The sequence below is a fragment of the Lasioglossum baleicum genome, chromosome 2 (assembly GCF_051020765.1).
Source record: "Lasioglossum baleicum chromosome 2, iyLasBale1, whole genome shotgun sequence".
Lineage (NCBI taxonomy): Eukaryota > Metazoa > Arthropoda > Insecta > Hymenoptera > Halictidae > Lasioglossum > Lasioglossum baleicum.
This window is the reverse complement of record NC_134930.1, coordinates 17835352-17848009: the sequence shown is the minus strand read 5'-3', so window position 1 is coordinate 17848009 and position 12658 is coordinate 17835352. Positions and strand designations below refer to the sequence as shown.

Sequence of the window (12658 nt, the reverse complement as noted above, 5' to 3'; positions counted from 1 at the left end):
AGAGAAAGAATACCGGAAGGAAGCGTCGGGCGCGCGCGTCGATGTCCGTCTCCGCGAGCCACGCGAACGCGGACGGACTAATTGTCGGTAAATAATACGTATAAACACAATATCGCAAATATTCGTGCTTGCTGGATATGAATAACGAGCGTTAACTATCGTTTCCTTCACCGAAGTAACTAAGTGTGTGTATCTAAATTAACGCTGATCAGTGCCGGCCGTTTCCGCGGCGCACTGAACGCCATAATTAACGTCTCTACGCGCGTAAGCTATTATTTAGCACCCGCCGAGCCCTTACAACGCTTGCGATCAACCCTCGCTGCGATGATCGAATGTACAGGGAGATGAAGATGAAGGGGAAAGGTCCCTGAGGAATTTTAGGAAGATGTTTCGACTTCCGTTTGTCGTCGAACCCGCGGGTTATCTTGGGAATTTAATTGGTTTTGTAGACTATTTTGAGAATGGGTATCTTTCTTCACCCTTGACTGGGTTGGGACATTTCAGACTATATGAACACTTGTTTTAACGTATCCGAATGTATTTGTTTCGAACTCAGTTCAAACTTCCACGAATTGTCGCGATGTTACTCGTTTCGGCGCACTTGTTATACTAGACTGGCATTGTGTATGCGTTTATGCTTTAGCTAATTTTTCAAAATTTGAAACACCGAATTTTGTAATAAAATTTAATATCACATTATTTTATTTTCGTTTTATTGTGATCCTTGAACAAGACAGCGAGGGATTTTATTTAATTTCTGTCACTCTGAATCTTCCTGCTGGATTTACATAAGTATTCACTGCAAAGATTCGTTTCCTAATTATACCGGGTTCAAGCCTTTCTTTCGTATAAGATATTGGAAGCTATTCTTACAGTTAAGGGTTCGCGAGACTCCCATCACTCTAAGTTCGAGATCATATCAAGGTCCGCAAATTCTCATTCGATCAAGCTCCGTTCCTCAGACGGCCACAGTCTACGAAGACCCTAAAAAGACTCAAGGTAGCTGCAATCAAAAGCTGCTCGATCTTCAACGGAGTTAGGGTTGATGACAGGTGTGACTAGTCTCCCGACACCCGTCTCCCACCCACACCTTCCCCTCGTTTCCTTCCTTTGGATAATATTCCCCTCGATTGCCACATTCGATACTTTGCGACGGCTTTAGACGGCGCCATTTTAACGGGATTAGATAGCTGGCACCGCGACGACAAGATATATCGCGGCTAGAAATCGATAAAAACAACAAAACCGAAAAAAAATATGATAACACTATACGCTGAGTGTATAAACGTTACGGATGGAACAAAAAGAGGAAAAAGAGAAAACTATATATACAGAAAAAGAGAAAGAGAAAGCGAAAGCAGGAAAGAAAGAGAACAGAGGGAGAGAGAAAGAGAGAGAGAGATATATAGGAAAAGCTTCGTGTAATGTATTTTTTACTCGGACTCGAGTGTTTAGAGCTATGTAACAGCAAAACTCTCCAAATTCTGCGGTCCAAGCGAACTCTCCAAGCGCCCTGAAGAAATCGGAGACTCAGCTCGTTTCGCGCGTATTTTCCTGTCGAAAAAAAACTGAACCTCTCGCGGACTATACGGGGGTTACCGCGAGATCACTATAACCGCGAGAATCGTCGAACTATTCAGTATCGTGTTAATAATCGGGGGTGGGTTCGTTTTCTCCCCTCGGGAAAAAAAAGAAAACAAACGCTGCCATGATCGCGATAAACCAGCGAGAAGGATGACGCCATCAGAGCTACAGCTTCGATACGTGGACGTCTAAACACTCACACTGCCCAGCCTCCCTTTCTGAAGCCCTGCCCCCCCCCTCCTCTTGAAACCACACCCCCTCACCCGTTTCTTCGTATCTGTAACCGTATATCTATGTAATTTACCAACGCGGATCGGTAACGGCGTTCAAAGAATCGACTATTTTTTAAAACGCGATAGGAAGCATCGAGTGTCAAATTATTAAATGTGGGAGAAAGAGAAAAAATGAGAGAGTGAGAGAGAGAGTGTGTGTGTGCGCGAGTGCGTGAGCGCGTGTGTATGCGTGCAAGAGAGGGAGCCTACGCGGTTCACGGTGGATAATTATATACTCGGAAAACAAAAGGTGTGCAGGGTCGCGAGAAGCTTGTCCTTCGAGTTCTACGTGCTAACCTAGAGAAACGTGAATTCAAACTGTGGGGGGTTCAATTAAACGGGAAGAAAACCATAACAATGGGAAAATTGGAGTAAATCGACGATTCGCTCTCTAACTTCCGTGAAGTTTCGTCTCGTTTCGCAGAACACAAAGGCAGAAATATTGAAAACCTTTTTACACGTTCCCCGAAGTTTTCGACCGCGCGCGGGGGGAGGGGGGGACGCGATTAAATATAAATATGAATATAAATATAAATATATATATATATACATATAAATATATATATAAATACTTCTGGAATTAACGGGGTAGAAATCGAAGGAGTAAACACGATTATTATTATTATTATTATGATTATGATTATTATGATTATTACGATTATTAATTAATTATTACCTGCGGTTACACAACGCGGATCGTATTAGTAATGCGAAAAGAGAGAAATTATGTATGGCCGGAAGCTAGCTGAATCCGTCGGACCACGTGATGATGATAATGATGATGTTAATGATGATGATGATGGCGATGTATTGTGAGGTACTCGATTCTCGCGAAGCGAATCTCGACGAGTAGAGATTCAGAACAGAACTGAAGTTTGGAAAGAGAGAGAGAAAGAGAGGGAGAGAGAGAACGTGAGAGTGAAAGAGGGAGAGAGTGATATATTAATGAGAAATTAACAAAAATTAAAAGTGCGAGAGGGAAAGAATGAGAGAGCGCGCGATAGAGAGAGAGAGAGAGAGAGAGAAGAGAGTGAGTGAATGGCAGAAGAGTCAAGTCATGCTGCAGCTACTATGACCACTACCCCTAAGTAGATTAAACGCTACTTTGCTGCTGATCTAATTGTTTACTGTCACGTGTTGCTGTAAACCTAAACTAACGATACGATATATTTTATTTATATAATCTAATCGACTGTATTTATTGTAAATAGTCACGATGTTTGCTATGATATAATATATCTGTAATTGGATGGAAACCTGCCTGAGACTGCGCCCAGCCCTGTCCTATAATAACTATGTCTCCCTGTGCTCACGCACAAACATACACACACACACACACTATGCCACGCGTCCTGTGCGAATCCGGTCGATTATTTAAACTAATTCATAGTTTCCCAACCCAGAGGACACGAAACTTTAGTTTTTGGTTATTTCGGTTGCTTTGTTTTCGATCTAATTTTCGCGGATTCGAAAATTGCATGCTTGTCTGCGCGTGGAGATAACAGAGATGGGTTATCATAAGGTTTTAATGCGATGGAGGTTGGGAAACTATAGTCTGATTCGTTTTCGCGATGTTCACGTCGCTTTCAATTGGATATGACATTTTTTAATGAGAGCTTCTAATCGATGAACATAATTAACCCTATCGTTGTGGTGGAGTCGTATTATGGTGCGCAGATAATACTATTTATATGCGGTATTTATTTTTTCCTTTCTTTCATCAAATTTATGGTGACTGTTATGTAATTGATACAATTATTTAACGAGTTAATCAAACCTTCATCATCTCATAAATTTTCGAATGCGTCCAAGGCGCCACAGATCAGTGATCACCAGTTGATAAATGAAACAATGAATGTGTAATAAAAGAAATTATAATAGTCATCACTAGACAGCGGATTTTCTGCATTTATGACAAAAATGAGTAGGTGTAATTTAAGTGTAATTTTCTACTTTCTATCTATGAATCGTACTAAGAAAGATAATAATTTTCAGTGGACTACTTTCATTTTGCATAAAGATTCGCTGTCTGGCCATCAGGTATTGTTTTTTACAATTGAGAGCGACGAAGGCATCAGAGAATTTGCGGATCGACCGATGTAGTACACACGCGAACGCGAGTGCACAAGTGGACAGGTGGATCTATATGTATTTATATGTACACATGTATATGTATACAAGGGAACGGTGAATTAGCCGAGAATTCGTGGACAAACAGGTGCAAGCACAGGTACTTACGGTATCTGGCCGATTAGGAGAGATAAAGACAGATCTGTATCGCGTTCAACGAGTTATTATTAACGATGTCAATACATTTTTGTCGTCTCGCAACGAACGAATTGGGAGTACGTCATGTTGTCGGGACTCTGCCCTTCCCCTCCCTCCCCCCGCCCCCGCCATTCATCGATTTCACGAAAGCAAAAAACAAAATCTACAAGTTAAAAGTCTCGTTTCGGGAACCCTTTCGAGGACTGACAGAGCACGACGGCCAGAGACAATTTTTTATAAATGTATTTTTTTCTCCCGGCGTTCGTCGACGATCCAAAGATCCACGGTCGTGTCGCAGAAGCTCTCGAAAGTGTTTTCAAAAAAGAAAAGAAGGAACAAAGATAACAGGAAAATGATGAAAAAAAAATAAGTTGAATTCTAATCGACGAATCGCCGCCATGACAGGCACACGCCGTGCCGCCACCCAACCACCATGTCCAATAACTTACAATATTACTATCATAAGTACAATATATTAAGTGTTTTCAGAAAATATATGATCTATATATGATAATAAAAACGGGAAAACGTTTCATCGGGCAGTTTGTCATTTTGTCTTTTCGATCCTCGTGCATCGATCCTTCGCCCTCAGCCTCTTTAGGGGTGTTCTTCGACATAGTTAGAGTTAGGATGATTCTCGGCGGCTGGATCGACGTTTCTTTATTCTGAACAGGATGCCGAGGGCGAGGGAGAAATTAATTAACTGAAAGAAAACAATTAAATTTGGATTGTTTGTTTGAAAGAGAAAAGATAGTAAAATTGTGAAGCCTCGAATTTCCTCCACCCTCTTAGGATTTATGTTCCTGCAAAAGATTACGGGTCCATGTGGATCAGGGTGACTTTTCTTTAATAAGCCTGATAAAAATTATTTTTCCGATATATACCACGAATAATATTTAAAACTAAATCAATGTTATTAAGCACTTGATTTTTGAAGAGCTTCGTGATAAACAGTAAAGAGATTTTATGCAGTGGTTTAACACATTTCCAAAGCAGGGTTAAATAAATTTCTGAAGCCTACATTCGTCGTTTATCTTTTATCTTACCAGGATCAGAAAAATCAGCAGGGCTGTTATGCTTATGGCATGGACATGCGATTTCAACAAAAGCGCAGCGTTTTGAAGACATCCGGATTTGAAGGCTACAGCTTCCGTAATTTTTATACACTAGAAACATTAATAACAAATCAAATATTTGAAGAAATCGATTAATAAAGCTAGAGACATCAGCTCTCATTCGATAAAATTTAATAAATCGCCAAAGTAATTACTTCTTCAATGACTGTAGCACAGCAACTCTTCGGGATACTAATGTCATACTTGATCCAATCACGCGAGGACTGAATCCCACAACACTTCAGCTAAAATACAGTTCTTTTTTAATATTTAATATTCGAAGAGGTATGAAAAGGTAAGGTGAAAGATGGACATTATAATATGGTTGGCATAAGGAATTGGTCTCTTACATATCTGTGGGTACTGTCCCATGATCTTCTACTCGACGATGAGGAATCATAGTTTTTCATGGCGGTGACCATGTCTGTGTGAACATTTCTTAGAATTTCTTCGATGATCCAGAAGCTCGATATAGCAGTTACGAAGATAACGCAGAGGAACAGTAGGCAAAGAAATATGTACTGGAATTAAATAATAATACTCTATATAGTGATCCATTAACACTTTACCTACCGAAAAATTATTAACAGATTCCTGAAATACTATATTTTGCCAAAAAAAAAGCTTCGAAACCTTCTTTTAAACGAGATTGTTGATTTACTGATTCACGATTGAAATTATCATATCTTTGACTATGGATCATAGAATTTTAAGAAATTTTAAATAATTGTCGGTAGGTTGCGTGTTACAATGTTTCTTAATAATAATAGTAGAGTTGAACCAACGATCTTCAAGTACTTCTTTAGTTTTTGGACTAAGCCAATTATTCCGAGTAAAGAAGCGAGAGATCCAATCAGACCAACGAACAATAAAGTGATGAGGAAAATCCGGTGTCCAATCAATCTGGACATTATTCTGTCGTCAGTGAGGGTCCACACTGACGTCACAACACCAACTATGCCTGCAAGCTTTATTTATTGTAAGAAAAGTTAGAAGCAACGGTCAGAGCATAAGATCTAATATTTTTTTTTTATGAAAGACAAATTTTCTAGATTTGTAAAACGTTTCTCGGTCTATCATTTGCGTTTCGCATAATTGGTAGGTAATGCATTGGTATTTTCTAAAACTTTGTACAAGAATTAAACGAAGTAAGTTTACGTTATATGCAGAAAACGTAACGTAATTTTAAATTTACGTTGTATGCAGACATTTTTGTGCGAGATAATTGATGTATTTAAAAAAAGAACTAATTCAATCGAAACAAAGAATTTTAATCCACAGCAAATCCACTTTAAATTAAAAAATCACGATCACGGCGTGAATGAAGTTAAAATCAAGACCGTGATTTTGCGGTTAGTGATTTTGCACGCCATCACTAGTCAAGATTAGCAAAATTGATCGCAGAGTAAAATTAATTGGTGAATGAAGATTGCCAGTGGTGCCATTATTAAGGTACTACGAGACTTATTTGCTAATGATAATTTTATTTTTTTACTCACGAACGTTGTTGCATTGCTCGTTAGGAAAATGGTCCGAATGCATTTTTGGGAGAAGTGACCGCCAGGGGCCTCCTGGAACCGCTTTCCGAGGAAATGTGACATTTTTTCCGTGGAAACGGTGACATTGCTGTCGGTGACATCCTCGTCTTCCGTTTCCGGTTCATCCTCGCTTTTGCTGGTTCCGTGGTGTTTTGCACCGGTGAAAAATGTGTTCCAATTCATGTGTTCCCGAGACCTGAATTTTGCTGAGACAAATAAACAAATGAAAGTAAATAAAGAATACCAAAATTCGTGTCATACTTTTATTCATTCGTTTTCTAGTTCGTTGTAAGCGAGACGAATAAAGTAAAGTGAAGAAAATATGTGCAACCATACATTTATTTCCTAAAGTTTGATTTGTTCATATCATGTAGTAATAATTATTGCTTGGAATATTGAATTAAATCGTGGAGTGATTTAATTAGGAAGAAATCGGTGGCGTCATCTACGGTAGAACCAACGAAGTAGCTCGTCGGTGGCACAGAACAGCACAGGCGGAGTTCCAACATTGGCTCGTCTGAAACATCTGCTTCCTAGTTCGACTCATTTCCTGCTGATGGCGCTTGCAGTTCAAATTTTAAATATTCTTTGGAAGAATGAATTCTTTCGCATTAGAAATAACATTGTTACAAGTATTAATATTTTGATTCAACAGTTATCAATTTGTTCAAGTGAATAATTTATCCGATATCCCTCTATAAGCAATTCAGATAATTCTCAACTCTCTCCGCAGTTCTCTAAAGATTAATACTCAAATATCACTGAAACATTAACTCAGCAATAAAAAAACAAATTTATTGCAATGTAGTTGGCTATTAGGTACACGTTAATACTAATTAGAAAGCTTTTGTTTTTAACACGTAAACGGTATGATATAATTACAAATCGTTATGTTTGTAAAGACTTAGCTTATAATAAATAATCCAATCTTTTCTGACTTTGATATTGTATATATTTTATTGCACAAACTCTTTCGACGGTTCCGTTTGGCGGTTCGCTTCTTTCTAAACATTTACACACACGTCTCGCATTTATTTATTTCACTTCTGTTCTCATACTTTCCTTCAGACATATCACACATAGTTCATGCTTTCTTTCAGTCATCGATTATACATTCTCATCAGTCGTACCACTCACTCAATATTTGCAATAAACGTTCTATTATGACGCGGATGTAATCAACTGAAGCATGCAGCTTTCAACTTGATTCTATAATAGTCATCTCTCGACGGCGTAACCCTGCACAGGAATCTCAACTTGCCAAATTATTAACTTCTAGATCAATCGTTCAGTCATGCTGCACGTGGAGCACTCCTGCGAAATTCCAAGGGAAGAGGATGTATTTTTCCATCCTGGCCGGGGACCTTTCCGAAAAATCTACGATTATTTTCGTATGTTAATCATGGCTTCCCATAAGAATCCAGGTGCTCGAAAATATTTGGGAAGCACAGCCTTCATAATGTCTGAAAAACGCCGGCAACTGAGAAGTTATATGCACATCATTCACCCTTTCAGTATGTTTAGGTAGATATCGTTCTAATTTAACCATGTTCCCAGCACGTTAATTATTATACCACAGTCCGATAAAATTCCAAAATAGAGATGGACTTGATTTTTGCATCAGTTTTTTTATGCACATCAATGTCCCTCGAAATGTTCGTATTGTTTCACAATCGTCTAACTTGTCGCATTATTCCAGCTACTATTGGGACTTCCTGATGATCGTTACAATGACGATCATGATGATACTGCTCCCGTACCAAGCCTCATTCGAAATGATCAGTATACCAATATCCTGGAGCTACGTGAAGAACTTCTTGCTAGTGTTATGCATCATGGACATGGTAGTCAAGTTTCAAACTGGGTAAGGATTCATAGAAATCTGAAGTAGGCTATGCCTAGGGTTAGCAATTCGCGCCATTTTCAATCCCGCGGGATAGATGTGGGATTTATATACCCGTACCACATACCCGTGGGTCTAAGGATTTAGTTCTTCCATCTAATATATATTTAACCCCTTGCCCTACGATTTATTTTACGTTTTCAGTGCTTAGAATTTTTTTATGAATCGTAATTTCCTAAAACAGGAGAAAATTGATATTTAATGAACTATATATATATGTATACACGAGCTGTCTGTAAATAAAACTATGATTAAATTAAAATCAGAAAAATGTTCAAATTATAAAACAAAGTTTTCATTTCTAGAACTTTGAACATATGATCGTAAAAAGCAAAGACTATTAATTGTTGTATCTCCTAGGTTGCTCCTCAAGTAATTTTAAAGATATCCTGGAAAAGCTCGTTCAGCCTCTATGCTTGTAGGATAATAGTTAGTATCAATGCAACATCGACATAGTTCATCTTGCGCGTCGTCATTCGCGCAATTTTGATTACACGCATAGTCCCACGAAATTTGGGGGATTTCTGATCACCTGTTTGAGAAATGCGGGATCTCTACTAATTAGAGATAGAATCATCTTATATCATCAATGAATCAATTCGAGTCATACTCAACATTCGAATTTACGAATTTCAGCAAAGAGGATTAAGCTAAAAGTAAACCAAAAATTTTTCTAATATTATCGTTTCCCTAACGTTCCAGATACATGGATGAGGAAGAACACAAAGTGGTCCTAGAAAAACGGAAGATCGCGAAAAGATACATCATAGCGAGCACATTCATTCCCGATTTTCTCGGCTCGTTTCCCACGGACGTGTTCTTCATAACGAAGTGGAACGAGCTGCGAGTAACCCGCAAAGTGGCATCCTTGATCTGCGTGTTCCGTGCAGCCTCTTTAAGTTCGCACATAGTCAGAATGGTCCACGCATTGGACATCCCATTGGCCCTCTACGAGTTTTGTATCGTGATCTACTGGCTGTTGATCAGCTTGCACTGGCAAGCCTGCTGCTTCTTCTTACTCCCTGTGGCAGTGACGTCTATGGGAGAACCTAAACCACCTAGAAGCAGTTCTTGGCTGATGGAGCAGGACCTGTGGCACCTGCCCAAGCCTGAACAATACTTAAAGGCCATGCTGCGCGCTGTCACAACTTTCACCAAGTCCGGGCTGCTTCAGTCGAACATCTCTGACATGGCGGACTTGTATCTGATCATCATTCTACAAGTTGTTGGTATTATAACACCTTGGATTTTGGTAGGCCGCGTGATGCAGTTCTTCAAGGGCACCAACAGCTCCCGTCTTAAATACCAAGCTACTATGGCACAATTAAGACAGTACATGAGACACATGCACCTACCATATCACACTCAAACTAGAATCATCCAGTACTATGAGTTCCACTTCCAACGCAGGTTCTTTAGAGAGTCTGAAATCATGCATACACTATCTTCACAAATGAAACACGAGATCAGCATGCACTCTTGTCGCAAGCTCGTCGAGAACGTCACTTTCTTTAACAATCTTCCTCTTTCGTTGCTTGGGAGGATTGTTGGATTGTTGAAGTCAGAGATTTTCCTTACCAACGATGTGATTGTCAGAGCCAATCAGCCTGGAGATTGCATGTATTTTATTGCTACCGGGACTGTTGCTATTTATACTAATTCTGGAAAGGAGGTCTGTCATTTAGAGGATGGCGCACACTTTGGGGAAGTTGCTCTTGTTATGCCCAATGAACTTCGGGTTGCCAGTGTCGTCGCTGTTGAGGTGTGCGAGCTCTATCGGCTGAACAGGGCCGACTTTGCTAGGACCATTCATCCTTATCCCATGCTGTGGGAGAGGATCAAGAAGATTGCTATCGAGAGGCACGAGAAGACGATGATTCTGAACGCTCAGTAGATTGTTTAGCAACGTGTTGCAAGAATAGGAGGAGTCGAAGAATGTTAATCTTAGGGTGTTCATAGCTGTAATTCACTTAGGCTTCCCACAGTTCAGGGAATCGTTCGTGTATACGTGTAATGGGATGATGGTGCCGCTTGATTGTTAATTGATATTGATATTTTACTTAACGGCAGCTGTCTTTATTTATGCGTTGTTAAGCAACAGCTTGTGCTATCGGCGTTTAATTCAATTAGTTTGGGTAGATTGTATTCTTTTAAGCTCTATGCAAAATAAAGTTTTTCTACCTTAATTGTAATAACCAGGACTATGACAGAGATGTATTTGATCTACTAATATGTTTAATAGATTGAAAATTATATAACAATACTTTAAAGTTTTTCTAGCAGCTTATACAGTTCTGTGTATTTCATTTTCGTCGTATAAAACCTGCAATATAGCTGTAATGAATATAGCTCTGTTCATGAATGAAGTTGATGAATCTTCGATCGACGAAAAATCGATGATGGATCATTTCAATCCGTCCGGTAGCGTTAGGTTCTGCGAAACCCATCGGAAACTAATTGACAGAAATTTCTTCATTCGTTGCACGCATTACGTTCGTTACGACCGTGTAAAATGCGTAGACCCCTAATATATTGTTATAGTAATACCAGCCTATAGCGAAACTCCGTTAGAACCATCAAGTTCAACGAATCGTTAATGAGCGCCGGAGATAATAGCCGGGAAAATTGTTAAAGCTCCATTACATCTCGAGGATCTGATAACTGTTTCTCCTGGGCTGGCATTAGCGCGGAAGATTTATTGGCGCAATTGCGGTCATTTTTGCGTGTTGTAACAGTAGACCAGGATCCTCCGGCAGTGATCGAGGGGATCGCGCCGCTCTGGACAGACAGGACTGCAATTTCGCAGGGTAAGACGACCCGTTACGTCGATCGCGAAACCAATGTGAACATCGGGAGGGGAAAAAAGGGCAACGCGTGATTTAGTCATCTCTCATGGTGCGTGCACCGGGTTGAAGGAATCATCGACGCACTCACGACCTTCTGCTACGGTATCCCATAAAGCAAACTCTCCCGGAATCCATAGACAATATCGGCATACAAAATTGCAGCTTTGCTTCGCGTGATCTTCCAGAAATTACTGCGGTCCAATTTTTCGAATTAAATCAACCCTTTGCAAAGCGGATTTTCTTTTGTGGGTATAGGAAACTGATGGAAGTTGAACCTGCAATTATCAACCCGTAGATACAAATTGCACATCAAGAAATTCCTAAAGATAACACGTTCTTGAATGTTCCCTTAAGAAACTACCCCTAATAATGTAGGGCAAGGTTGCTCAAGTCGTACCAGTGCTTAAGTCGTACCACTTGAATTTTGAACGAACTACAGCGACAACAGCGCATACAACGGCAAACAAATATACATCTGAGTCAACCAAGTTGCTTTACGTATTATTGTCTGCCATAAACCAGCCTCATTATAAATCCTGTCATCAAGTAAGTTTATATCAATTTTCTTATAACTTTCTTCATACGTTTGGTAGTTAGTAAAGATAAAATTATGTTCCTTATTAAATGTAAATTCAGTAGAATTTACATAATCGTTTGGTCGAAACGAAATCGTATTGATTTTATTCAGTTAGATTATGTTTACTTTTTAAATTTAACTTGTGCCGTGTCTTGAGTCGTACCCATATGAGATTCCTATGTCGTACTACCTCGTCAGTCGAAATAACGTCAACACAAAATAAAGAAAACATAAAAAACGCGGCAAATAAAAGAAACGCAGTAATTAATAAAAAGGAATTGGCATCAAAAATTAAAAAGAAGAAAAGCGATCGGTTTTGTTTTATTTGTGGAGAAGATCGGGAGGAAAACATGATTCAATGCTTGAAATGCAAATCAAAAGAACAAAAAAATTTGTACGGCATGTCTGTACTAACTGAATACCTATATGTCATGTAAACAGATTAATGAAAAATATGTTTTAATTATTCTTATAGACTTAGGAAACCGATTCCTTTAGTCGTACCGATGTAAATTTTTAAAGATTTAGTTTATTTTACGTGAAAGAGAGAGCATA

General features: G+C 39.2%; 2 protein-coding genes across 2 annotated transcripts; one reads left to right on the top strand and one right to left on the bottom strand.

Annotated features, from left to right (window-relative positions):
- Positions 1-4793: 4793 nt before the first annotated feature.
- Positions 4794-12042, top strand: LOC143221706 (potassium/sodium hyperpolarization-activated cyclic nucleotide-gated channel 2). The gene is made up of 3 exons (XM_076447181.1): positions 4794-8301; positions 8477-8641; positions 9383-12042. The coding sequence occupies exons 1-3, from the start codon at positions 8072-8074 to the stop codon at positions 10572-10574; spliced, it is 1587 nt and encodes a 528-aa protein (XP_076303296.1). The 5' UTR covers positions 4794-8071; the 3' UTR covers positions 10575-12042.
- On the bottom strand, positions 5084-6984 carry LOC143216432 (uncharacterized). Its single transcript, XM_076439478.1, has 5 exons — positions 6739-6984; positions 6025-6207; positions 5590-5760; positions 5395-5484; positions 5084-5290 (listed from the first exon to the last, which is right to left on the bottom strand). Exons 1-5 carry the CDS (start codon positions 6958-6960, stop codon positions 5162-5164), a joined length of 795 nt encoding a protein of 264 aa, XP_076295593.1. The 5' UTR covers positions 6961-6984; the 3' UTR covers positions 5084-5161.
- Positions 12043-12658: the final 616 nt, after the last annotated feature.

What these genes read in the sequence shown, in the direction of transcription:
- LOC143216432 (XM_076439478.1), bottom strand. Translation starts at nt 6,960, where the DNA reads ATGAATTGGAACACATTTTTCACCGGTGCAAAACACCACGGAACCAGC. An exon ending in TAAAGAAGTACTTGAAGATC is followed by an intron (nt 5,761 to 6,024) that starts GTTGGTTCAACT and finishes ATTTAATTCCAG; the next exon opens with TACATATTTCTTTGCCTACT. An exon ending in GGGACAGTACCCACAGATAT is followed by an intron (nt 5,485 to 5,589) that starts GTAAGAGACCAA and finishes ACTGTATTTTAG; the next exon opens with CTGAAGTGTTGTGGGATTCA.
- LOC143221706 (XM_076447181.1), top strand. Translation starts at nt 8,072, where the DNA reads ATGCTGCACGTGGAGCACTCCTGCGAAATTCCAAGGGAAGAGGATGTA. An exon ending in CACCCTTTCAGTATGTTTAG is followed by an intron (nt 8,302 to 8,476) that starts GTAGATATCGTT and finishes GCATTATTCCAG; the next exon opens with CTACTATTGGGACTTCCTGA. An exon ending in GTAGTCAAGTTTCAAACTGG is followed by an intron (nt 8,642 to 9,382) that starts GTAAGGATTCAT and finishes CTAACGTTCCAG; the next exon opens with ATACATGGATGAGGAAGAAC.